Genomic DNA, 27,279 nt, shown 5'->3' with positions numbered 1-27,279 from the left:
TCAAATAAATTTCTCAGGGTGCCTTGGAGAGTTTCACATCCTTATTCCTGAAAGCCTCTCACTCCCTCAGCCTGCCCTGTCTGTTGTTTGCCCCAGCTGACAAGTCCTTGTTTCTGATGACAGCAGGTGGTGCATTAGCCTTTGAATGTTGTTGACAAATGCCCTCCACCAAAGCTGCCTGTGCTGAGAGAGTTCCAGGATTGGGTCCTCAGGGAGTCTCCAGACAGATCAAAGAACAAAAACACAGTTCCTGGGAGTGAGGTTCCCTCTGCCCCTGAGGACTCAGCTGCTGTCCTGGAGTCCACCACCAAAGTGGTGAGAGAGGCCGGGCAAGGAGACCTCACAACGCTGCAAGTCTCACCTGCTGCGGTCACCTACACCGGCTCTTTCACTCCCCTACTGCACACTCTAGGTCTGCATCTTTTCTCTGGGAAGACATCAGTGGAGTGCGTGGGTAGGGGCCTTGTGTCACTCCTTAAAGGAAGTCATCAGAGGCTGTGCCAGGGTCTCACAGCTCAGAAGCACCCTGTGCCCTGCCTGAGCATTCTTGACCTCTGTTGCCTTGGATGCAGCACCCACATATCTGATCTGTACCCTCCAAGTCCCTCCCACTTGGTTAGGCAGTTCCTCTGGAATCTGGAAGAAATTCAAGCAACTCTCAGAGAAAAGTTAATTAATGTCTGGGGGTAGAATTCCTAATGGGCAAAGGTGATTGGAGCCCCCAGAAGTGATTACATAACAGCGGTGTTTCATTTCATCAGGCAGTTCCTTTACTGATGCACAAGCTCACATTTGTTTCTCATTTCCTGCATTGCATAGCCCCCCTGCAAGGGGACATGCATTAGTCAGCCCTGCAGTGTTTTCTTTGTAAATATCAACTCAGTTGTCTGGGCTGATTTTCTGTGAAGAATGTGCCTGATTCCCTTAGGGGAGGTCAGTTTCCGAGGTTGATAGTGACCGGCTGGGACAACTTCATACACTTGAGGTTTCGTTGGGATCAGTCATCTGGTTCTTTCCAGGAGTGAAGGGAAGCTCACTTCCAGGTCATTTCTTTCAAAGTGTGTAAATTTGAATCCTTCAGCAATTTATGAGAGTTTCATTTCCACAGGACCTGAAACCTACACGTGGGGGACCCCAGACACTGAGAGCCAGAAGGGATTGCTGGCTCTGCGTGGAAGCAGGGCAGAGAAGAGTTACCTGGGTAAGGCTTGGACTGGGAGACAGGCACTGGTGTTGACAGAGGACAGGCCACTGGGTGACACTGTTCTCCACCTGCCCACTGTCTGAGATGCTTGGTTCCTGACTTGGTTCTCATCAAGGTGAGGGATGGGAGCAGGATTCTGAGTGTGGGTGTCAGTAGGTTTGTGTGTGTGAAGGGGTGTGGGAGCTGGAGGGCAGAGGAGAAGTCTGGATGGGAGGGGATAAGATGCTCAGTCATCACCCACAGGTAAGAGATGGCGCACGGACTCTGAATCAGCCTGTCTAGGTTCAAATCCAGGTTCTGTACTTTTTACCCATTTCATCTTGGACAAGTGAGCAAACCTCTCTGCTGGGGTCCCTTATCTGTAAAATACAACATAGCAAACTGCCCATGAGGGTAAATACTAAGTGCAAGGTACTTAAAACTGTGACCTCTTAGCATGTATGTGTTACCCATTGCTGTTTCAAGTATGACCTATCTTACAGATTAACTTTTGTTCAGAAATATATCTTTTAGAAAAGATTTATTTATTTCAAAGGCAGAGTGACAGAGAGGTGGAGAGATCTTCCATCTGCTAGTTCATTCCCTAAATGGCCACAACAGTTGAGGCTCTGCCAGACTGAAGCCAAAAACCTGGAACTCTATCTGGGTGTCCCACATGGGTAGCAGGAGCCCAAGTACTTAGGCTGTCTTCAGCTGCCTTCCCAGGCACATTATCAGGGAGCCAAATTGGAAGTAGAACAGCCAGGACTTGAATCAGCTCTTTGATATGGGATGCCGGCATTGTAAGTGACATCTTAACCTTCTGTGCTACTACACCAGTCCCCCAAAATATACCTTAAATGTATAAATTAGTTATTCTCTGATGTTTAGGTTTTAGTGAAAAATGGTATAATGCTGGAATCACCTGGTTTAAGAGAACTGGAAGAACTGAAGCTATACCATCCAAGTCTGATGGAGATTAGTCTCCCAGGAAGATGAAACAGACCTGGTCAGGTGTCCACCCTGGGCAGGCTCACCAGGTCACCCACCAAGCTGGGAGGCCCCCAATGGGGATGCTCTGAGAGAACCAGGGATATTCTTACCCCACAGTTTACCCTCTAGGTTTGATGAGTGCAAAAGCAAATGTAGCACCTCACTTATCACGTACCCCAGTGAGCGAATGAGATGGCACCCTTGGGATTCCCTGCAGGACCTGGGTCCCAGGGGTGGGGGGCTCCTTGTTGCTCCTTCACTCCCTCTTGCCCCCCCTTTCTGTTTCCCTTTCTGTGCTGCATAGTCTTGGGTGCTGGACACTCAGTCTTAGTGCTGAGATTAAACACAAGAATAAGACAATGAAGTTTCTCCCAAGCAAGGGATGGGAAAACAGATGAAGGAGGAGATGGCCATGGATGCCTAAATCAGGCGCAGTGAGGCTGTGTGAGGGTCCAGGCACAGACTGTGTTGATACTGAGTCCAGTACCTCATTTAGTCACTGCAAATGCTCATCCACCAAAGAAATCTGTGATTCTAAAACCGGTCAGTTTTTAAGACCAAAATTAGTTTCTTTTGCCATTTTGAAAGCATCCTCCATAAAGGATGTCTAAGGCCTTTCCCACATCAACATCTGAAAACAGATGCAATCCTTGAGGGAGTTACCCCTCCATTCCCTCTCTAGGGCGATGACGGCCTCCTGTGGGTCCTGAAGCCAAGGAGCAGAGAGCTTGAGGCTGTGCTGGGGAGGAGTCCTGCAGGCGCTGAATAGACACCAGGTAGGACACCGAGACCAGCCCCCTGAACCTCCTATTCCATGGCTCTGTGGCTGAGAAGGGGGTCTGCAGTGAAGTGCTGCATTTCCCCTCAGATCAGCTCTAGGGAGCCCCATGATTACACACAGGACTGTGGAAAATCTTGGTGCTCATTCATGCGGTTCTGATGACCCAAGGGTTCATAGTACCCAGATGCATCCACTAGATGTTTTATTTTTTCTTCTGGATATTCCACTATAATGTGGCCCATGAGTTCCAAACTCATGTGTTTTTATGTATTGGCAGAATAAAGAAAACCAAAAGTTGTGAGGCTGGAGGAGCAGTGGGAGAGTGAGGAGAAGGAAGCACACAGGGCATCTTCACACAGAGTCAGGGTACACGTTAAGATGAGCTGGCTAGATGCAACGTATGAGCATAGGAGCACTGTCGTATCTGGCCCTTAGCAGCTTAGTTGAGTGCCTGCTGTTGGAGAATTATCCATTTTCTCACTGAATTTAACAATATCTGGAAAGGCACTGTAGCTGAAGTGATTACTGTGGAGCATTATTCACCCTTATCTGGAAGAAAATATCCCTGTAATGACATTGGTGCAAATGAGCTGAAGCTTCCAATGCCCCAGGTTTCTCAGAGAGAAACCACTCACAGTCTAAGTGATAATGGAACTTACATGTGCCATTCTCCCAGATGGAAGACATGGGCAAGGCTTCCCTGTCACTTAGGTGTGTTTCATGACCCCCCAGGTTTCTTGTGGGTTTATGTGTTTTCTTTCTTTCTTTTCTTTTTTTTTGACAGGCAGAGTGGACAGTGAGAGAGACAGAGAGAAAGGGTTTCCTTTTTTGCTGGTTCACCCCCAATGGCTGCTGCAGCCGCCACAATGGGCTGATCTGAAGCCAGGAGCAAGGTGCTTCTCCTGGTCTCCCATGCAGGTGCAGGGCCCAAGGACTTGGGCCATCTTCCACTGTACTCCTGGACCACAGCAGAGAGCTGGAGACTGGAAGAGGGGCAACCAGGACAGGATTGGTGCCCCGACTGGGACTGCTGGCACTGCAGGTGGAGGATTAGCCTATTGAGCCACGGCACCGGCTGGTTTATGTGTTTTCTTAAGGCCTCCTCTCATCTAAATAATTAGTGATGTGGTCATCATGAGAATTATAAGCCAGGCTTATTTCTGTCCCTGTTGCTCAAAATTGCTTGGCACAGGAGACATTTATTTCTATTTCTGTGATTTTGGAGGCTGGGGGCAATAGATATTCTCCAACTGGAATACAGGAAAACAGTCTAATTTCTCATTTGCAGTTCATAGAAGCTGATTCAGTGGTTGTTCATGATTTTTTCTCATATGATTTATCATTTTTTATGACTATTTCTAAAGAAATGCACAACATTGGCTACTCAGGAAAATCACTGGCTGATGTGTCATGCTCTCGAGTTTCCATCATAGGACAGGGATCATGGATTTATTTTATTGTACTTTATTTCACATTCATCTATGGTTCCTGCATGCGTAGACTTAAATCAGCCCATAGGGCAAAGTCCATATTTGAAAAGATTTCTTGAATTTCCCTAGTGCAGGTCTAGCCAGGGGCATATCCAAGGGCTACCTGAGATCTCAAACAATTGGCTGTAGTTTTATTTGTAGTCACAAGAAACCCATGAATCTCCATTGCTGGGGCTTAACAGACCATATTAAGTAGAGGACTGATGATTTAAACCATGCAATATCTGAAAATTCAGAATGAAATATATAAGCGTTGAGAAGAGTGGTGAGTAGGATCCTGTTGGCTGTCTTCAATCCCTCCTTATTTGCCCAGTCTCGTGCTTCACTGTGAATGGAGTTTACTTCCCTGCCGTGTTGGAATGTGGATGACAGTGACAGGGCACGCTGAGCTCAGATCATCACAGGAATCACATGATTCTACTTGCTCCTTTTTGTGTTTTTTCTGGCCTCCCTGAGGATAGCCAGTCCCAGAGGTGGGCTTTTGGCCTAGTGATTAAGATGCTTGTTAAAGCTCTCGAGTCTCATATTGAGTAACTGGATTCAATTCCTAGTTCCAGCTCCTTTGATTCTACCTTCAGGTGAGTGCAGACCATGGGAGGCAGTGCTGATGGCCCATGTAGTTGGTCCCTGCCATGCATGTGGGAGACATGGATTGAGTTCATAGCTCCTGACTCCAGCCTGCTACCAGCCCTGGCTGTCGCAGACTTTGGGAAGTGAATCAGCAAATGACTTTCTCTCTCTGTCTCTGTCTCTCAGTCTCTATCTCTCTCTCTTCCTCCCTCCCTCTCAAATACATATTAATAATTTCTTTAAAGAACAGGGACCAGCTCTGTGGTGCAGCAGGTTAACGCCCTGGCCTGAAGCGCCAGCATCCCACATGGGCGCTGGTTCTAATCCTGGCTGCTCCTCTTCCAATCCAGCTCTCTTCTGTGGCCTGGGAAAGCAGTGGAAGATGGCCCAAATCCTTGTGCCCCTGCACCACATGGGAGACCCAGAAGAGGCTCCAGGTTCCTGGCTTTGGATCGACACAGCTCCAGCCATTGCGGCCAGTTGGGGAGTGAACCAGTGGATGGAGGACCTCTCTCTCTGCCTCTCCTATCTCTGTGTAACTCTTTCAAATAAATAAATAAATCTTTAAAAAAAGTAAAGAACAAGCCCCAGGTACCTACTGATCCCAGAGTGAAAGATGTCTGAATTACACATGTGCTTGTCTTGTAGCCTAAAGTAAAATGTTCCATTTGACCCACAGACATGGGAGCAAGAAAATTAGTGTCAATTTTCAAAAGTCACTCAGATTCAAGGGGTTGTTGTTACATCAGATTAATTTAGTGACTGCTGACTGATAGAAAAGTTTAGAAAATTTTTATACAATTCCACTTGACTTTTCTTCTCATCTTCTTTTCGTTAGCTCAGTAAGACCAGTCAAGGCAATGGAGAAAGGAAATGAGACGTTAATGGCAGATTTTATTCTCTTGGGACTCTTCCCCCAAATGAAATATGTCGGTGTCCTCATCCACATTATCATCTTGGCTTACCTGGCTTCATTCGCTGGGAACCTCATCCTGCTCCTCCTGATATGGATGGACCTGAAGCTCCATACCCCAATGTACTTTCTCCTCAGCCAGCTTTCTGTTGTAGACCTGGCCCTCATTAGCACCACTGTTCCAAAGATGGCAATAAACTTTTTCTCTGGAAGGAAGAACATCACACGTCTTGCTTGTGGAACCCAGTTATTTTTCTTCTTTACTCTTGGGGGTGCTGAGTGCATCTTGTTGACTTTCATGGCCTATGACCGTTACATAGCTGTCTGTAAGCCCCTGAGATATGCAGTCATTATGAACCATGCAGTCTGTTTACAAATGGCTGTGGTGTCCTGGACAGGGGGCATTCTAGCTTCCACAGCTCATACTTCTTACACCATGAGTCTGCCAATGTGTGGCTCCAGAGAGATCCACCATTTCTACTGTGAGATGCCAGGTTTCATGAAGATCTCATGTGCAGACACTTCCACCTATGAACTGGTGGTCTTTGTGATGGGCATTGCATTTATAGTTATCCCCTTTGGACTCATTATGTCTTCTTACACCCTCGTCTTCCTCAGTGTCCTTCGTATGAAATCCCCCCAAGGTAGGAACAAGGCCTTGGCCACGTGCTCCTCCCATCTTCTGGTGGTGAGTCTTTACTTAGGACCATGTGTTTTCATGTATATGACACCGGGTTCATCCCACACCCCTGAGCAGGAGCAGGCTGTATCTGTATTTTGCACTGTCCTCACACCCATGCTAAACCCCCTTATCTACAGCCTGAGGAACAAGGATGTGGTAGGGGCTTTTCAGAGAGTTGTGGGGAAACATTTGATCTCTGAACAGAAGACATAAGTGCCAAGATATAAACAACTACATGGAGGACCAACAGGCAAAACTCCCGGAGCATCCACAATCCTATTTTCTGGCATGAGGAACTCTGCTCCATTCCCTATCAGAAAAATCACATGGTTTAATTCCATCAACAATGTTAAAAAGTTTTTAATGGAAATTTGTATTTAAAAATTTTTGATCGGAGTTGGCAAACTCAAAATGCTTCCATAGCCTTGGTAACCCATGACAAGAGCCTAGGTTGATTACTGACGCCATAAACAAGAGTGTCAATTGTTAAGTCAAAAACAGGAGTCACTGTGCACTTACTCCCCATGTAGGATCTCTGTCCTTAATGTGTTGTACAATGTGAATTAATGCTATAACTAGTACTCAAACAGTACTTTACACTTTGTGTTTCTGTGTGGGTGCAAACTGTTGAAATCTTTACTTAATATATACTAAATTGATCTTCTGTATATAAAGATAATTGAAAATGAATCTTGATGTGAATGGAATGGGAGAGGGAGCAGGAGATGGGAGGGTTGCGGGTGGGAGGGAAATTATGAGGGGGAAAAAGCCACTGTAATCCAAAAGCTGTACTTTGGAAATATATATTTATTAAATAAAAGTTTAAAAATTCAATAGACATATAAAATTTGTACATATTTATGAGGTACTGTGTGATGTTTTGATATATGTGCCTAATCAAGGTAAATATATCTATCTAGTCAAACAGCTAATATATCTTCATGGTGAAAACATTAAACAATTCTATCCTTTAGTTTTTCTTATAGGGTAAACTAACTATCTATAGTTACCCTACTGTGAAATAGAATGAAATAGAATCCCAGAACTTCTTATTCCTATTTGGCTATCACACACACACACACACAGATCTTCTATCTGCTAGTTTGGTTCCCAGTTGGTTGCAACAGCTAATGCTGGACCAGGCTGAAGCCAGGAAACGGGAGCTTCATCCAGGTCTTCCATGTTGATGGAAGGAACCCAAACATTGGGGCCATCTTCCTCTACCTTTTCCAGGGCATTAGCAGAGAGCTTGATGGGAAGTGGAACAGCTGGGATATAAATCAGTGCCCACATGGGATGCCGGTGTCGCAGATGGCGGCTTTACCTATTAGGCCATGATGCTGGCCTCAGATACTTGTCTTTCTATTTCCTGCTTTATTTCACTTAACAAAATGACCTCAAGTTCCACTTGTTTTGTTGAAAATGACAAAATGTCATTTTTAATGTCTGGGAAGTATTCCATTGTGGCTCTGAACCACATTTTCTTTGGCAGTGTGTCAGTTGATGGATATTCAGGTTGTTTCTGTTTCTTGACTATTGTGAACGGTGCTTCAGTCAACAATAGTGTAGATATCTTTTCAACAAATTGATTTAAATTTTGTTGGATATACACTCAATAGTGGAGATGCTGGATCTTACAGTAATTCTACTTTGAGTTTTCTGAACAACCTCCATGCTGTTGTCTACAATGGCCATATTAACTTACATTCCCACAAGAGGGTGCAAGGGTTCCCTTTTCCTCAGGTTCTTGCCAACAATACTTGTTGCTAACCTAACTGGAGTGAAGTGATCTCTCCTTGTGGTTTTGATTTGCAATTGTTTGCAAGTCAAATAAGTGATGTTGAGCATTTTTCACATATCTGTTGGTCATTTGTATACTTCTGCCTTTGAGAAATGTTGTTTTAATCTGCCTATTTTTAATTAGATTATTTGTTATTTTTGCTGTTGTTTGAGTTTCTGACATAATCAGTTATTAACCCTCTGTCAGATATGTAGCTTACAAATATTTTTTCCATTCTATAGGTTATCTTCACTCTTGATTATTTCCTTTGCTGTGCTGAAGTTCTTTTATATGATGAAATCGTACTTGTCTATTTTTGCTTTCTCTTCTATGCTCTGGTGTCTGATCCAGAAAATCCTTGCCCAGTCCAATGTTCTGAAGTCTTTACCCAGTCCAGTGTTCTGAAGTATAATGATGTGTGCAGGATCTGATATGGAGGAATATGCTACCCTGCTTCTTCATGTCTCCTGTGTCCCTCTGTTGATGCCTGTCCATCTGTCATATTCCTCCCTTCTTCTTTAAGGAGTAGGTTTTAGTGGAAAATCACTTATGGTTCAGCTGAAATATAAGATATTACTTGGGTTGTTGCTTTGGTTTTTGTTTTAGGCAAACCCAGGTGTGTAGTCTCTGAGTGATTTCTTTTTGTCTTAATGTCAGCTGTGCCTATAAGTGACAGTGGAATAGTCTGTGGCATTTTGTAGGGATATTAGTGTGGCTTTGTGATAAATAAGTTTTCCTTGGTTGTGTATCTGGTCCACAGAGAGCTCAATGTTAGCTTCCCCGGTGAATGTGATAGCCAGGGCCTTGTTCTTGGTGCTGAGGGGGACAAGGATGGGTGCCCCTTGGTCCTATGGCAAGCCTGAGTGATGCCAGGGCTTGTCACACAATGGCTGTGGCTCTAGGACTGTGTGGTACAGATGGACCCTTCCTTAGTTCCTGCTAGTCCAACTGGTGCTGTGGCTTATAGTACCGACTGTCCTAATCCTAGAACTACAGGATGTGAACTGAACCCTGTCCCAGTCCTTCAGGGTGACTACAGGGCACACAGGAGCTTTTACTCTGGAGTCCAGAGAGGTGGAATACAGGTAGGTTCTTTCCCATGTCCACCAGGTAGATTTCCAATGGCACCGAGAAATTTAGAATGAATTGTTACAGTCCTGATATTGCATGGTATAGTGGGGTCATGACGCAGATCTTCCAGGTGGGAGTTGATTTTTCTTATGGGCTGCTTCTGGTGTTAGCTCTCACTAGCTTAGGTGAATCCTCCTAGTTTACATAGAGTGCATTAGCATAGCTCTGGGGCTAATGCCCCAAAGCTGCCACAGTTGCAGGATGCAGGGAACCTGTCCATTGCCTCATGTGTTTCTGTGATGCTATGATGCTGGTAGGAGAATGGAGGTGCTGTGTGACTTTTCGCTGTCACGTATGGTGCTTTGTGGGAGTGGGAGAGGGGAAGGAAGTAAGGCAGCTTCCCCGCTGCAAGCCTTGCAGTTGTTGAGACCCCACTCAGCTCTCCAGGCTGACGTGAAAGCCGGTGAGTGAGTGTGGAATTCCCTCTCAGGTAAAGTGTGAGCAGTAGCGTGCATGGCGATTTCTCCCGACCTTAACGTGGTAAGAAGGCAGCTAACAGCTGCAGCTGGCTGCACCACATGCCTGCAGGGGTGTCTCTGTCTCCTCTCCTCTTGTCCCACAGAGCCTTCATTTTTTATCACTTACTCAAGAAATATTTCCAGTAGCCAGACCCCTGGGAACGTATTTCTTCCTTTGTTCTTTTAGTTTCCCAGAGCAGTTTAAGTTAGAGTGGCTTCCGCTATTCAGCCATCTTCGGCACTGAACATATTGACCACCCTCAAATCCCTCTTAAGCCCCAGTATTTGCTCTTTTCATGCTCCCAGATTTCTTGAAAATTTTCTTCATTCCTCTTGATTGTTTTTCTCCTCCAACTATGTGGTTTTGTTCAAATAGCCAGTCTTGAAAAGGACTGATTCTTTCTTCCATTTGATCAATTCTGTTATTGATGCATTTTTAATTTTGCTTGGTATATCTTTCAGTTAAAGGATTTGTTTGATTTTGTTTAATCACTTCCATGTCTCTCATTTCTTTCTGTTAAAGTGCTAAATCATTTTCTGTGTTGTCTTGAATTTCATTGAGTTTCCTTAAAACAACTATTTTTAACTTTTCAAGCAAGCACTTGGAAATTTCAGTTCCCAGGCAGTTGCTCTCTGGGACCTTATTTTGCTCTTTAGGCGAGGTCGTGGTTCCTTGGACATTCCTGCTATTTATTGGTGTATGTCATTGCCTGTACATTGAAGGATCTATTACAGTAGTCTGGCTTTGTCCTTCCAGAAAATTTAAGCAGTCTGTTTTCTCTGAGCCTATGGACAGTTCTATGACGTCAAGTCCCAAGATGAGTTTTGCATTGGGTTTGCTGTTGATGTTTGTTTACTTTTTCAGTCCTACAATACTCACGCCCAGATTTGTCCCAAATTCACAGCTGATATGTTGTTCAGAATGAACTTAAAAGTCCCTAAAATGGTATAGTCAATCCCCACAAGCCTCTTCCTGGTACTGGAGTAGGCTCAGACTTCTGGTCTTCTGTCCTCCAATGCCATAATGCCAGATCATATCCTGAGCCCAGAGCCCACTGAAACTAGGGAAGCCGGGCTAGGACCTAAAGCCACCCTCTCTGCTATGGTCTTTGTGCTGCTGAGGTGGACTCATGGCCTGATGCTGCTCCTACCCCACTAGTGATGCTGCATGAGGTATCAGAGTGGTCAGCAGGAGTCTCGGTGCTCCACTTGGCACTGAAGCTGCTCTAGAGACTCTGTCTTCTGGCACTGGCCTGGGCACAGGGACCATTAGGATCTGCTCACACTGGATTTTCCCAGCCTGAATAACAACACAGTCCTGTGGTTCCTTGCTGATGGCCCCAGGCTGTAGGAGGGGAGGCAGGAGGCCACATCTGGGCCTCTGTGCATTCTTGAGGATACCCAGCGGGCCCAGGTGAGGCCAACAGTGACACATACATAGGTCTACCCTACCTTACCCTACCCGCCTCATACTGGGGCAAGTCCCGAGACTCCATACACAAGCACTTGTGCAGAGATGGGGCCATTAGAACCTTCCGTGTTGGGCTTTGCCAGCCGATGCAAGTTGTGCTGTTTATGAAAGACTGTAAGAGGTTGATAAAGGCTTCTGCTTCACTATCCAGACTGACACCCAGCTGGGCCACACCTGGGTCCCACAGTGGCCGGGCCCTTGGGGTACTTGCCAGGCCTCCAAAGACTGGTGATGACACGTGCTGTAAGGAGTCCCTCCCCCTGGAGTGTAGGCCTCCACACAAGGCCTGGCAAGTCAGAGGCTTAGTCAATGAGGACTGGCCTGTGTGTAGATGCCTTTACCTGTACCAGGTACTGGTCTCACGGGGGTGGGCGCTAGCTCTGAGCTCCACTGCAGGGTCTTGCACTCCCTGTGCTGCCCTACTGTGCACCTGATCTTAGCCAAAAGGCTGAGAAGTGATCCTGCCCTGCTCTGCAACAACCAGGGTCTTGCTGCAGTTCCAGCTGGCGGTTGGGGGAAGGGTGGTGGAGTTGGCCTGGCTGTGGAGGTCCAAACACTCAGTCTGCAGGTGTGGGCTGCTGGACTCCACCCGAGTCTGAAGTTGGTGATGGTGACGGTGGGCCTGGCACATGGATTCTGTCTCCTTTCTTCCTCCCCCAACCAAGAGCTGACTGTCCATACTGTACTCCTTGGGGCCAGGGCAGGGGTGACATGGCACCTCTTCTTCCTGCTTTCTTCAATGCAATTTCTCCAACTATTCTACTAAACCAGGCACTGTGTGGTCTCTATCCTAGCTTCCAGAGTTGTGTGACGGCAACTTGCTCTGTGGATAGCCGTTCAAACTAGTCCTCATGGAGGTGTTTTCTGGGGCACCTTAGTCAGACACAAGCTTTCTTCCAGCCTATCATATTAATTTATCCACAAGAAAAGCAGAAGAAATTTTAATCAGTTTCTAAATAGTTGTTTCAACATAGCGGAATTCAACTGTTTCTCCTTGACACCAGTGATAAGCGTAGCCAAATGCCCGAACTTCTCACTTCATCCTGGGTAGAAGTTTCTCAGTGTCCCTTGAGGTGGGATTCATTCAGTGTCATGGGTGGTTCAGATATTGTCACTTTGGAAGCACTGACTTGTCAGACAAAAGTGTGCCTGTGGTGGCAGTTACAGAGGTCCCAACATGGCGATGCTGTTTTCCCTTCGGCCCTGGGTGGAGACTTCCCCAGTGATTCTCAGACAAGCAGTTACTTGCACAGCAGTGATACACAGTGGAGGGAGCCTTCCTCCTGTAATGAGGGTACCTAGTCCTGAGTACAATAGCAGGGCTGCTGTGGGCGAGAATGAAAACATTAGTTTTGTTACCAAGACTCTGACTAGCATATCGTATTAGAGATGGGGCATGGAACCCAACATGATGAAGTTGGTCTAGGGAACAGGGTTTAGCCTGTGAAGCAGAGAAAACCCCTTGGACAAAAGTAACACCTGGCCTGGTCCATGACTTCTATGATTCTCCAGACTTCAGGGTCAATGAGGAAGGACTACAAAATTTCCAAATGTTTTAGGGACCCGGAGAAGGAAGTATTTCACCTGAAACTGTGGGTATTGCAAACTCTGAGCCAAGTCCTTGCTATGACTCACTAGCATGGAGTAGATTTAACTCATTTATTTTGAGATTCTTTACTAAAAGGTCAAGAAATGAGAGTTTTAAAGAGTGTATATGATCAATCTCTATTCTCTCTGCACTCATGTAAATAATCAGGCCAAGCTGATCGAGACTAGACCTGCTTTCAAGTGGAAGTGTCTTCCTGTTGGCATCCGTGGTGAAAATGGAGGCACCTGTGGGGGCATTTGTGTTTCAGTGGAAAACGACAATGGACCTGTTCCTCGATTCTGGTCCTGGTTGCTGATGCTGAGCTTGTATTATCTGTCTGTGAGGTGGCCTGGTTCGGAGGCCTCACATGCAGATGACTGCTGATTCGCCATCAGAGTTAGAGGACATCTTCCAGAAGCGCCGACTCAGGTCTCCTCGTGGAGTTCTCTGAAACGCCCGATGTCCAAACCAGAGACACTCAAACTGAAGACCAGTAAAGCATGCTTGAACAACGGTCCCCACAACTCAGGGATGGAGTTTCGAGTCTGTTGTGGACACTGCCCTTGGCTTTCCTCACTGACCTTAGCTTGGATTTTAGGGGCCTTCCTAAGAAGCAGGCTACTGTCTTTGGGAAATGATAGGAAAAGGAGGTTTAGAATCCAGCTGAGTGCCCTTCAGCCTGGGATCCTGACCCCATCCAGGTCTCCCAGGCACTGAGGGATGGGGCTGTGTTTGCAGAATTGTGCACAGTCAAGGGGATGGCATCGGGGCAGGAGAGGAACAGTCAGCAGCCCAGAGGGCCTTGGGAGCTCTTCCTGCTGGAAGGGGTCGATGACTGGACCTGGAGGAAGTGACCTCACTTCCTTGGTGATGGGCCACAACAGAACATGGAACTCTGGTAACCAGGCACCCACATTGTAGTGGTAGCCATTGCCAGCTCACTTGATAGGAAGCGTTGCAGGGAGAACTATGTTCCCTTGCTGCTGCCCTTCAAGGCGAGGCTCTGGCCGAGCCAAAGCCCAGAATGAAGGTCTCTTCCAGCGTGTAACACGCTGGCTGAGCTCTCACTATGGACGCCTGTGGCCATGGGGGAGGAGGCAGCCACAGGTAACAGGGTTTAGCAGCCCTGGGAAGTCCCGTCCAGGCCTGGAGTCTCTGGTGACCCCACGTGGGCTGTCCTCCCATCTCCACGAAGGGGACAAGAGGAGGGGCCCTTCCTGCACAGCACCAGGATTCAGGCGTTGGAGGAGGGCTGTGGTGTCGTCCGTACCCATTCCAGGGATGGCGGATGGGAAAGTGGGTGCTGGGGGCCATTTTGTCTACTCAGGGGTTAGCTCTCCTGTGTCACCTGGAGTCCTCCTGGCTGGGGGGTATATACAGATGTCCGCACGTATGTGACCTGGGGAGTGGAAATACTCACAGGGGTGTCTCTTGTGGGACACTGACGCCTTCTGGCCTGGCTCCGGGCACTCTGTTTGCAGGGCTCCACGCTGGAGATCAGCAATGATTCCCATGAGGAACTCATCTTCTCAGGCAATGGACAGGTGCGTCAGGCTAACAGCCGTGGACAGTGCTGGGCTGGGCTGAGGGAGGGGCCTAGGGAGATACACAGGTGGGGACTCAAGATGACCAAGCTGGGCCGAGGACCAGAGCCTGGATATAGGCACCTCTGGGCCCCATCCTGGTGTTTCCCACCCGAGTGACTGACCACAGTCTTGTTCCTAAGAGATCTCGCCCGTCTGCTGCTCACTGACAGCTGGGTTATGGCAACCCCATGTCGGGTCCTGGTAGGATGTTCAGGGGACAGGTTACTACTGGTTCCCTGGATACGAAGTCAAGAGCGTCCGCGTGTGGGACAGCACTGTTTTCCCACCCAGCCTGGGAATCCCGGGCAGGGGTCAGCTTCCCTGTGCTTCCAGACCTCCCCACAACCCACGATGGAGAACCCAAACCCCACACACAGGGGTGAGGCTTACACTCAAGAGAGAGAGAGAGAGAGAGAGAGAGAGAGAGAGAGAGAGAGAGAGACTACCCCATGCACGTGTCAGCAGTGTGTCTCTCGGTCTCAGCCTTGGAGCCCCCAACTGTCTTCATCCTGTTCCATGAGAAAGGACATTTGTCCTGCGGCTCAGCTGGGATTCCAGTGCTCCATCCTGGCTACCTGCTGCAGGTCACAGCCTCAGAGAGCGCCCCTGGAAGCCTGGTCTGCTGGGCAGTCACAGCCCAGGGCCCCACACGAGGGCGGCCCTCACAGGAGTATGCACACAGTGCTGGGGGCTGGATGTCCCTGTGTCTCCTGCTTGTACATGTCCATCTCCGTTCCCGTGTTCTCGTGTTCTCCTGTGCTTCTCTGTGTCCTTGTCCCCTCTCCTTAAAGCACAGCAGACCTGGGGCCCACACCATGGCCTGGCCTAACGTCCATTACCTCCTCAGGAGCACATGGCACATGCAACCACACTCGGGGACCCAGGTGTCAGAGCATCACCATTGCACTCACAGGAGCTAATGCCCTGCTGAGACAGAGGCCCAGACAGCACTTTCTGGGAGAGGGGCTGAGGTGTCCCCCTGGAGCAGCCATGGTCCGAACACCGTGCAGAAGGGCTGTGGCCAGGACACTGCCAGCTGCCATCTCTGCACTGCTGCTCCCAGCCGCTGGCCTCCCTGGGTGGGATACTCTGCTCTCCCCACTCTCCCACGCTGTTCTCTATGTGGCCAACAAAGTCACTCTGGGCCTTTCATGCCCAACCCCCCAGGGATGTGTGGGGTCACCTGGTGCAGCTGGATGCCCTCTGTGAGGGGGACTTCTCCCAGCCCAGACTCCCGTGGTCGGGGGTCCCTGGAGCCGCCTCTGACTCCTGTCCCTGCTGGTCCTCCCTAGTTTGGAGGTGTCTCCACACTGCACCTGGCAGAGGTCTGCCCCCTGCGGAGCCTGCAGCCAGGCACCAGGGCGAAGCTGGAGGAGTCCCTGGTCCTGGCCTCCCCAGGAAGAACCATCGCTTACCTGTCCACTTTGCTGTGCTCATATGGCGACTTCAGCACTGTTCCGTATTTCCTGGACCAGATATTCCACAGGTGAGCGTCTGTGCCCTCCAGGCACAGGGGCCTCTGCCGCCCCGTAGCCGTGGCTCTCTGTGCCTGCGTGCTCCTCTGAGAAGTGGGGTGGTGTGGGTGTGAGCATCAGGGGATGTACAGGTACCATGTGACTGCAGAACCGCAGGGGCCTGGTGCCTGCTCTGTGGCCAGGGCTGCTGGCACTGCGCTCATCCCTCTTCTTCTGGTCTCTGCACCCTCGGGACTCAATAGCCCACGGCCCTCGAGGTTTGGAAAACCCCACAGAGAGCAGCCCTGCCTTCCCATCTGTAAAGGAGGCCTCCCAGCCCCAGTCCCGGATACAGACAGAGCAGGGCCCAGGCACTGGGTGTGGGGCCCAGGTCCCTCAGCTCTCTGGCAAGGGTCCGTGTGGGGTTCATCCCCACAGCACGTGAATGTTAAGCACTCTGGGCAGTCACTTTGCAGACACGTGTCACAGCTCAGCGAGCAAAGCAGACAGCATTCCCGGGGCCTCTTGACCTGGGAGGACCCAGACTCTCCCAGCTGAACACCTGCCCGGGTCCTGTCCACAGGGTCAGAGGGGAGAGGATTATCCTCCCATGGTCTTGCCAGGATGTCAGAGCCCAGACCCACTAGGACATCACGGACTGTGGGTCCAGTCAGAGGCCTTCTGTCCCTGCAAACTGTGGGAGCGAAATGTGGGCTGTGGCTGGGGAGGGACAGACAGGGTGTGGATCTCCCACTTCCTGTGACTCCTCTGAGAGCACTGAGGCCCGGGGACTCCAACAGAGCTGGGAATGGGGTCCGAGACCTGCAAAGGAGAGGGGAGGCTGGGGCGCAGAGCAGCCAGGGGTCCATGCCCAGGACAGGTGCTTCCCAGCTCCACCCACGCTGCCTGCCCCCACCCCAGGAGGCCCAGACCTGCAGAGATCCTGATACATGCTCCTAAGTCTGCCTGGAGCCTCCATGCTGAGCACCGGGTGTCCTCCCCTCAGTAAAGAAGGTCACTGGGAGGCTGTCACCACGGGGTGTGCACCAGCCCTGTTGACCAGGTCTGCCCTCGCTTGCCTCCCCAGCAACATGGCTTCCTTCCTGGGACGCTGCAGAGACCTGTACGAGGCAGAGCTCCATGGCCAAACCAGCCTTCCACTGCTGAAGATGAAGGTGGGCTGCAAGCCTGTCAGCCTGCCTGGAGGAGACCTGGGGACCCAGGTGTACTTTCTGTATGCCCTGCCCGGACACGACCAGCACCCTGAGGCCACAGCAGACGGTGAGGGGCAGCGCAGTCTGCAGGTCTCTCAGGGGTGGTGTTTGGGGCTGGAAGCCCCTTCCAGGCAGTGCGACCCCTCGGGGTTTGCAGAGGCCACTGGAAGGTGATTCACATTGGCGACCCTTTCTCTTCTTCCAGCTCCCGCTCTGCGTGCAGGGCCACCACCCTTCCGCGCACTGGCTCTCGAGCCAGCTGCAGCACCGCTGGCTCAGCCAGGACCTGCTCCAGAGCCAGGGCCAGCTTCCCCACGGGGCCTGCCCCCATGCGCACAGTCAGCACCAGGGCCAGCTCCACAGGCCTCCTCTGGATGGGCTGGGACTGCAGAGGAGCTGCCTGGGGCGGAGATGGTTGACATCACCGCCTTCTCCCCCAGGATGATGGCAGAACAGCTCACGCTTCTGGACGCGGTGAGCAGCCGGCTCTGCTGGGCAGGGCCAGGACCACGGCGTCCCTGTGGCACCTGCCGTCCCACACAAGCCCTGGCCAGAGTCAGCCCAGGCTTCATGTCTCAGCCCGTGTGACCCAGGCTCATTTCTCATGTCCTAACCCACCTGTCCCCTGTGGGCAGCAGAGATGGGGCACACTCATGACAGGTACACAGAGCGGCAGACAGAAAGCTGGGCACGGTGTGGCCCGGTGGTGGTGGAGGGCACTCACTGAGGTGCAGCCAGGCCCCCGTCCCTGCCGGTCTGCCCAGAATGCCTTACCTGTCTCAGCACTGATTAGGCTTCAGAGTTGGACGGGTTCCCAGAGCAGACACACAAACAGAGCCCCTTGTTGTAGCTGCCACAGGGAGGTGTGCTGGGATGGGACAAGGAGCACAGGGCTGATGGCGATGGGCTGAGGGATGGGGAGTTGGCCAGGACACCCGGGAGAAAACACCTCTGTGTCTACTCGCCAAGAATGGGCTCTGGGCCATGGGGCTCTGGGCACCCTCAGTGGGCTGCTGCTCCCACTGCTGTGAGCCCCATGCACAGCATCCTGGGAGTGTGGGCACTGGTGCACTCTGAGTGGGGGTGGCTGTGCCCATGGGACACTCTCCTCCCAGGAGCTGTTCCAGAAGGTCGTGCCCTTCCACTGCCTGGGCTCCATCTGGACCCAGAGAAACAAGAAAGGCAAGGAACACCTGGCCTCCACTGTCCGTGCCACCGTCCAGCAGTTCAATTGCGTGACAAATTGTGTAGTCACCACATGCTTGAAGGACCCCAGCAGGAAGGCCACGGACAGGGCCCGTGTGGTGGAGCACTGGATCAAGGTGGCCAAGGTCAGCTGCGGGCGGCCAGGGCCCTCGCTCACTGCACTCTGCTAATGGCCATTTTGCTTTATCAGCCCTCGGGAGTACAACCTGTGGCTGCAGACCCTGCACAGACCCTGGGCCCTTCCTGGCAGGGAGGGGCCTGACCTGACTCGCTTCCCCCAGGGGTGCATGCTCACCTCCCAACTGAGCTTCTGTGTGGGTTGAACCCAATCCTCTCCCTGTGAGGGTGGCCATGGTTCCCTTGTGCCTTCCTGTGGCTCCATGGGCATCTGATGCAGGAGGGGTATGTCAGCCCAGGGGATCCAGGTGACTTCTCCCTCTTCCGCTCTGCTCTCCAGGAGTGCCAGACCCTCAGGAACTTTTCCTCGGTCCATGCCATCCTCTCTGCCCTGCGGTCCACCTCTCTTTACCGTCTGAAAGAGACGTGGGGAGAAGTCTCCAGGTGGGTGCCTGTCTTGTCCAGGAGCTCCAGGGTTGCCTGGGACCCCAGGACTCAGCACTAACCCCCATGAAGCTGAGAAGGGCCAGTGGCCAGGGACTTGGGGAGCAGACATGGACCAGTTGGGGAGGGTAACTGCCTCCCTCCGTCTAAGGCCAGGATATCTGTCTCACAGACATTTACATAGTGTCAGGTGCTGGTTCCTTTTTAAGACTTATGGATTTGTTTGCAAGTCAGAGTTATGGAGAAACGGATTGACAGTCAGAGAAATCTTCTACTGCTGGTTCACTCCTCCAGTGGCCACATTGGCTGTGCCAGGCCCAAGCCTGTGGCCTTCTCCCTCTGGGCACCCCTGTGCTCACATGGTATGCTGGTATCACAGCCATCAGCATAACCCTCTGCGCCACAGCACCGGCCCAAACCCAGGTCTTTTTTTTTTTTTTTCTTAATTTTTTTTTTTATTTATTTTTTTGACAGGCAGAGTGGACAGTGAGAGAGAGACAGAGAGAAAGGTCTTCCTTTGCCGTTGGTTCACCCTCCAATGGCCGCCGCGGTAGGCGCGCTGCGGCCGGCGCACCGCGCTGTTCCGATGGCAGGAGCCAGGTGCTTCTCCTGGTCTCCCATGTGGTGCAGGGCCCAAGCACTTGGGCCATCCTCCACTGCACTCCCTGGCCACAGCAGAGAGCTGGCCTGGAAGAGGGGCAACCAGGACAGAATCCGGAGCCCCGACTGGGACTAGAACCCGGTGTGCCGGCACCGCAAGGCAGAGGATTAGCCTGTTGAGCCACGGCGCCGGCCAGCAAACCCAGGTCTTTAACTTGCCCACCTGCACCTGCTCCTGGGCAGCACCGGAGCTCCCTGTGCAGGTGAACTTGAGGCAGAACAGTGTTGCTCTGTGGAGGGGAGGGGCCCAGGAGAACCACTTGAGCTCCCCCCCATCCCCTGGGCCTCAGGGCTTAGGGAACTCAGTGGGAAACTCACCTGGGCCGTGTGCATCCTCCTTGCTCTCGAGCAAAGGGTGCTGCACTCTCCACCCTCCCATCACACCAAGTAGCTCTTCCTGTTTCCCATTTCCACAGGAAAAGCTGCAAAAAATTTGAGCACCTGTGTGAGAAGGACAATGGCTTGAGCAGGGATCGGCTCACCAAGGTAGGGGGGTTGGGAGGTGGGGCAAGTGTTTGGGGGTAGGGTAAGGGGTGGGTTGAGGGCCTGGGGCAGGGGTGGTGTTGGCCGGCAGGACAGGCTCTGTGCCCCTGACCCCACCCAGGCTGTGTTGCAGAGTGGCAGGAAGGACTTCCCTCCTTGCACCGGATGACCTCGGTTCCTCAGGAAGCCAGGCCCTGCCTGGGATCTGCCTGCCCAGGACCTGCATGGGGAAGGCTGCCTGCCTGCACTGGGGAGGGGGGAACCAAACACGAGTGTCCCAGGGCCTGTGGCCGACGGCTGCCAAGCATCAGGTGCAGTGGGCACATGAGAAACAGACGCACCTGTGGCTGTGATGCCCGTCCTGCCCTGACCCACTGCTCATTGCCTGCAGTCCTGGGATTCTCAACCTGCCCAGAGCAATGACATCATCTCCTGGGGGGTGAGGAGAAGCTCCTGGGGCCTCCTCACACATGCCTGGTGGCTCTGTCCTGACCACATCTCAACGCCTTCCACCTAAGGGAGGAAGCAAAGTGTTGCCACCCAGAGCCTGTGCAGGCCCTGCCTGTCACTCAGAGATGATCCCTGGGGTCCACTCCCTGAGTGCAGGGGAGATGTGCAGTAGAAGCTGTGGTTCGTCCTCAACCCTGCTGGGGTGGGGGGAGTACCCAGTAGGGCTGGGTGGCCAGCACCTGTCAGCCAGGCCTCCTGAGACCACCTGGCCCTCTCCCTCCATGGCTGTGCCTGGCCCGGACCAGGACACAGAGAGCCCTGATAGACTCTTGTCCAGGGATGCAGCTGGAGTTGGGGTGAAGCAGTGGGGTGCTGGTCAGCTGGGGGCAGGGCAGGCTCTCCTGTGTGGCCCTGGGCTGGTCACTGGCCATGGCCTCTGATTTCTCAAGTAGAGGATGGGGCTGATGAGCCTGTTGTGCAGGGCTCACGGGGGTTGGTGAGGCACCAAGAAGGGTGATGCGTGTTGCAGGGCCTGGCCTTCCTCCCAGGGGACAGTGAGGAGGAGGATGGCAGGCATAGGATGCTGAGTCAGGAGAGCTGTGTGGGGGCACCCAGCACCCTCACCCGCCAAGGAGCAGACCCAGGGAGGCCCCTTGCTCAAGGTGCCCCCAGTGAGGGTGGGAGCCACAGCATCCAGACAGAGTGCACTTGGGGGAGGGGCTCAGACATGCAGGGCCCCAGCAGAGGGCCCAGGTGTGGGCAGAGGTGGGAAGGACAGGCCCTATGACCCTGACCTTGATCCTGGCAGAAGGGGGCCTGCAAGCTTGCTGCCCGGGAGAAGAATCCACAAAGAGCCCAGATGAGGCTGCGGAAACAACAGAAGGTGCGTGTGCCCGGGCGAGGGGACTCCTCCGTCACACCGGGGCCTGAGCCACAGGAGCAGGGCTAACACCTCCAGCCCCCCCTGCGGTCTCCACACTGCCTCATTGGCCTCCACCGGAGAGACCAGAGCCAGGGCCTGGGGCAGCTGGGCTCTCAGTGGACTTGGGGCTGAGGTGGCGCTGGGGGCCACATGGCCTGTGTGCCCGTGGACATCCCAGCAGGAGTCCTAGGGGAGCCTGCTGTCCTGGGAGTAGCTGGGAGGATGGAGAATGGGGGAGGCTGCCAAGGTCCTGGATGGCTCCCGGGGGAGACATGAGCCAGGGTCCAGGAGCTGGGGTGGAGGGGTCTCTGGGGCCAGGGCTTGGGTGGCACCTGAGAGCAGGTGCTCATCATCACCCCCTGTGGCACAGGGAGTCGTCCCCTTTCTTGGCACCTACCTGACAGATCTGGTGATGTTGGACACTGCGATGGGGGACTCTGTGCATGTGAGTGATCCTGGGGCAGGCGTGGGGAGCCGGGCCCCTGAGGCTCAGGGAGGGGAGAGCCTGGCTGGAGGACCTCATGAGAGGGGAGGGACAGGGCTGGGCCCTGGCTGGGGGCGGTTCTGATGGACTCTGCCTTCCAGCAGGCTGACATCAGCTTCCAGAAACTGAAGAAGGTGAGCAGCTGTGGCCTCACTCAGGGCAGGAGGGCACTGGGGGTCACAGGTGGTCCCGGTCGGGACCCCCATGCATCACCCCTGAGCTTTGCTCTATTAGGAGGGCTGGGTGCACATGAGGGGGAGACCCATCCCTAGGGTGGGGTGGGTGCAGTTAGAGGACTGGAATCAAGGAGAAGCCCCTAGGGAGGGGCTGTTTGCACCCCCCATCGGAGGCCAGAGTGGGGCCTGCATGGGCTGGAGTGGAGGAGGCCTCTTAAGAGGAAACACCCAGAACCCAGCCGCCCCTCCCCTACCAGGTCCCCACAAGGTTCCCAGCCAGGCCCTGAGAGTGTCCTGTGTGTCCCTCCGTCCCCAGGAAATTAAAGTCCTGCAAGAAATCCAACTGCTGCAGGTGGCAGCGAGCAATTATTATTTTAAGCGTGATGAGGAGTTTGGCGTGTGGTTCCGGTCTGTGGAGTATCTCACTGAGAAGGAGAGGTGAGTGATGGGCAGGAATTGGGTGAAGCCCAGGGGGGTTGGGGGTGGGGAGGGCTCTCCCTGCTGTGCAGCTGCGGGGAGCACTGTTCAGGTCCCCTGGTGGCAGCAGGCCCTGTCCCATGGGAATGCTGGCCCCCAGGACTGCAGCTCCTGGACAGGCCCTCGGAGGGAGGCCTGAGCTGAGGCTCCTGGTGGACTCATGGCTGTGCTCTCTCCATTAGCTATGCCCTGTCCCGCCAGCTGGAGCCCTCTGCCAAGAGGCCCGCAGCAGCCTCAAGGCCATGAACACCATCATGATGCCCTCGTGACCGAGTGCTGGGACCTCAGGGGCAGATCTGAGCTCATTGTGAGCCTGGTGCCTGGGACAGTGGCCTCCCTGCTGTGAAGCTGAGGCCTGCGTTGTGTCAGTTTAATTGCCCCTCTTATGTTTTCTCCTTTCCCCCACTGAACTATAGTCACTGTTAGTAGCTCCCTATTAGAGTTTTGTTAAAGTTAATATAAATATGTTGCACCATGAGTTTCATGCTTTCTCGTCATTGCTTCCCCGTAACTGAGGTTGTGAGCGGTGTTCCACCGTTGCAAATGTGCCGTGGGCATGGGCCCCTCCTAGTTGCGGCTCCTGGAGCTGCACCTCGCTGGTCGAGGTTCCCTGAGGTTCTTCTCCTAAGAGGAGCTGGCAGATCATGTGATGCCTGGTGTAAAAATCCTGCCTCGCTCCTCTTGTACTTTCTTTCATTGGTTTAGGATGTTACTTGTGGAGCCCTCTGTTGATCAGATGTGGTCCTCTCTTTGCACTGTTTCCACTCAGTGCTTTGTCACCAAATATCCAGAGAATTTTTCAAGCACGCAGCCCAGATATCCATTGCCAGACAATAGCCTCCGTGAGTTTCTTTCTTTCTTTTTTTCTTTTATTTATTTATTTATTGATAGGCAGAGTGGACAGTGAGAGAGAGAGACAGAGAGAAAGGTCTTCCTTTTGCCATTGGTTCACCCTCCAATGGCCACTGCAGCCGGCGCAACGCACTCATCTGAAGGCAGGAGCCAGGTGCTTCTCCTGGTCTCCCATGGGGTGCAGGGCCTAAGCACTTGGGCCATCCTCCACTGCACTCCCTGGCCACAGCAGAGAGCTGGCCTGGAAGAGGGGCAACCAGGACAGAATCCGGAGCCCTGACCAGGACTAGAACCCGATGTGCCGGTGCCGCAAGGCAGAGGATTAGCCTATTGAGCCGCGGTGCCAGCCGCCTCCATGAGTTTCAGCAGGAAGTGATATCATAATAGTCAATTTTTCTTGGTGAAATAACGAGTGACCTAAAAATGATTACATATAAATATGTGTGACGCGTATAAATTATACTTGTTGCTGATATTTTTAATGAGAAGTATCTACCTTCTGTGTTTTGCTGGGAATTTGAAGCCTTTTTCAGAGAAGAGAAGGAATAAAGGTCTCCATAGTTAGATAAGAGTAGACATGTGTGGCTCCTTCTTGGGTTCTATGGCTTGTGTGCATGTGCACGTGTGTGTGTGTGTATGTGTACACATGTGTATGTTCATGATTAAGGTAGATCAGGGATACAGGATGTGTTATCCTGAGGTGACAATATTCTAAGTGTTACTGCTTTTATATTTTTTATGCTTCAGTATTTGAAAATAATCTGCATTGTTTTTATAGTTAATTAATTATATTTTATTCTCTTTAGTTGTATATCTCTTGAAAATAAAATATAGAAAAAGAAAAGCAGAATTATTTCAACTATTAATATTGTGGGCTTTTAAAGTTTGGCTTTGTTAATCCAGTGTCTTTCCACACTACTAGAGTTTTCAGTTGCATCATGCCAACCTCTGAGGACTGGATGCTATGTTTTGGGTGAATCCTTAGATTGAAATGGTTAGTAGACGCGGGAGATGGACATTTCATGACACTTTCCCCTGCAGTAAGCAAACTGGAGTACGACCCCAACACCCCTTCTCAGATCATGTCTTTAGGAGGAACTCACTTAATGTGGATGCATCTTTGCTGCCACAGATTATGGAGGAAGGCTGGAGAGGTGTTCCAGACAGGGAGCAGCCCCCTCTTTGGCAGGTTGGTCTAGCATCAGAATAGAATAGAAATCATGTTCTATGCACCATGGAGGACCCACACTGTTGGGGTTTAACTATCTCAGCTGTCTGGTACTTTAGGTTTATTCAGAATCATGCTGCCAGATTACTTATGTTGAGGGGTTCAAAACTGGGTGGCCTGGACCTATGTAATCAAACACAGCAGAGAACAGCCCTCAAAGTGGTCCCGACAGGCCTGGCCAAAGTACAGGACATCTGCCTGTTCGGATGGCCTGCAGGACTCCAGTTCTTGAGTAAGGGACCCATGTCCATCATGGAGCAGCAGGAAACCATGGAACTATTATTCATGCGACGGTCCTGACTGCAAAGGTCCCTGTAAAATGTTCTGGGGTTCAGTCTGGAATTTCAAAACCATAGATTTCAGACAAAAAATGACTGGATCTTAATGTTAACATTGTGTAAGTATGCATACAGGTGTACATGTAGGTAAACCATTTTGAAACGTACATCATGAAATTGAAAGATATTTCTTAAAGATGGGTCAAAGTTTGGAGCACCACCAAATTCCTGTTTATATGTCCCATTTATGATCTGTTTGCTTCTGATAAATGGAACTTTCCATGATGTATATGGAAGCCATCTGTATGAGATTTCTCAGTGATCACAGTGCCTCATCGCTGCCTTTAGCTAACGTTAACTGTGTAACTTTGGAAAAGCAGATTATCTCCTAGGATCTGCATTTATATACTTTTAGATTTCTTTGAGTAAGATAAAGGAAAACTTTTTTATATGCAAAATAAGCCAGCATTTTTATTGGAAAAATAATTGAATGTTCAATCTAATTATGGTAACAGCAATTTTTTTGTATACCTGTGTTTGTTGCAGCATTGTTCACAGTGGCCAAAAGGTGGGGCTAATGCAAACACCATAGATGGACAAGTGAATAAAGAAAATGTGGGGGGTACACATAAGAAGGAATGTTACACAGCCTTTAAAGAAGGCAATGCTATCCCATGAAACAGCATGCAGGAATCCTGAGGATTTCAATGCTGAGTCAAGTCAGTAACCAGAGGATAAGTATAGTGTGGGCCACCTCTATGATACCTGTAGGAGCCATCATCAGGCAAACAGAGGAGGATGGTGGTTGCCAAGGGCTGGAGTGGCATGGGAAGGGGAGCTGTGTATGGATCCAGAGCTTCAGCTTTGTGCAATGACAATGTTACTGGAGCTCAGCTGCTGGGCGTGCTAGCCAACTGTAATGAAGACAGCACATCTGAAAGACCAGTCAGGCATCTCAAGAAGGAACTGAAGGCCACATCACATTGGTAAAACAGCTTCACAAGTTCAGAGAAGTGAAAGGATCTTGGGTATCTATGAATTCACAATGGGAGCTTTACTATATTCTAAAAATTCATAGATATGGTCAATTTTCATTTCATACTACAAGGTACATAGCCTCATATTTCATTCACAGATCAAGTTGCAACAATGCAACATTACTGAGTGCATTTACCTGTGCTATATTTACACATCTATCAATTGCCAAATATTTCATTAGAATATTGCATTACTAAGTCTCACATAAATAAAGATGTTTGCTCCTGTATGGTTTTCATTTTAGTTAATTGTAGACATGATATAAAAATCCAGGAAATGGGGTCCCTAGATCAAAGCCAGGTGCATTTTTATGCTTCCATACCTCTATTTCTTGATTGTCATTCAGTGAGAATGGAAATTCAGGGCCATTTAGTAGACAGTGTCTTACCAGTGAAGGACCAAACTTAGGAACTTCAGCGTATATAACTGGCGTTTCTGTGGGCTACCCAAGGAATTGGCTCCTGTGCTTCTGCACTCAAGTTGCTGATGGAATATTTTGGATGCCCAAGGGCTACTAGGAATAGACAAGCTGGATTGCTGTGGCAGCTATAGACGCTCCTAAGAGAGACGGGAAAATCTGTGTAATTGGGAAATTTCTTGTACCAACAGAGAAAATGTCTAAAACACTGGAGTCCTTAATTTCTTCCTGGGCTGATGGTATTGCCCTGTAAGTAGCCAGTCTACAAAGAATGAATATTTAAATGCCTAACTCCCAACAAAAACTAAAAAGCATATGAAAAAAAGAAATATAGATTGACCAAAGAAAGTAAATCTTTAGAATCTAACTCTAAAGAGCTATAAGAGAACACAAAGAGAAAACTAAAGTAAAATTAAAAAATGAATAATGTTGAAGCATGAGCACAGAAAGAAACTATGAAAAATCAATAAACAAAATTGTGGATCTGAAAAATACAGCAAGTTGAAAAATTCACAGAAGACGTTCAATAGTAGAATTGAACAAATAGAAGAAAAATAAACAGCCAACTCAATGAGCGGTCATTAAAATTACTGAGTCACACAAGGAGAAAGAATAAAGGGTAGTGGAAAAAGCTGAAGGAACTTATGAGACAGCGTTAGTGGAACAACAGAGAAGTGTGGGAGACTATAACATAGAAGTGAGAACGTGCAAAGACCTCATTTGAAGAGACAACGGCTGAAAACTTCCCGGAT

General features: G+C 50.6%; 2 protein-coding genes and 1 long non-coding RNA gene across 3 annotated transcripts in view; all 3 read left to right on the top strand.

Annotated features, from left to right (window-relative positions):
- The first annotated feature begins 1,186 nt into the window (after positions 1 to 1,186).
- Positions 1,187 to 5,502, top strand: LOC133758643 (uncharacterized). The gene is made up of 3 exons (XR_009865812.1): positions 1,187 to 1,319; positions 2,859 to 2,952; positions 5,368 to 5,502. It is a non-coding gene; the product is annotated as an uncharacterized LOC133758643 (long non-coding RNA).
- Positions 5,503 to 5,877: 375 nt separating this feature from the next.
- Positions 5,878 to 27,279, top strand: part of LOC133758642 (olfactory receptor 2M2-like) — a 37,421-nt gene continuing 16,019 nt past the window's right edge. The window contains exon 1 of the mRNA XM_062189845.1: positions 5,878 to 6,664. Within this exon, the coding sequence (XP_062045829.1) occupies positions 5,878 to 6,664 (787 nt within the window). The remainder of the gene's footprint in view (positions 6,665 to 27,279) is intronic.
- On the top strand, positions 9,977 to 22,959 carry LOC133758209 (ral guanine nucleotide dissociation stimulator-like). Its single transcript, XM_062189392.1, has 14 exons — positions 9,977 to 10,003; positions 14,522 to 14,584; positions 15,615 to 15,706; positions 15,918 to 16,112; positions 17,168 to 17,361; positions 17,500 to 17,768; positions 18,410 to 18,625; positions 18,958 to 19,061; positions 20,138 to 20,207; positions 21,463 to 21,537; positions 21,947 to 22,021; positions 22,162 to 22,194; positions 22,553 to 22,674; positions 22,896 to 22,959. Exons 1-14 carry the CDS (start codon positions 9,977 to 9,979, stop codon positions 22,957 to 22,959), a joined length of 1,599 nt encoding a protein of 532 aa, XP_062045376.1.

The sequence above is a fragment of the Lepus europaeus genome, chromosome 4 (assembly GCF_033115175.1).
Source record: "Lepus europaeus isolate LE1 chromosome 4, mLepTim1.pri, whole genome shotgun sequence".
Classification (NCBI taxonomy): Eukaryota; Metazoa; Chordata; class Mammalia; order Lagomorpha; family Leporidae; genus Lepus; species Lepus europaeus.
Note: the sequence above shows the minus strand (reverse complement) of the source record. Positions and strands in the feature narration are given on the sequence as shown.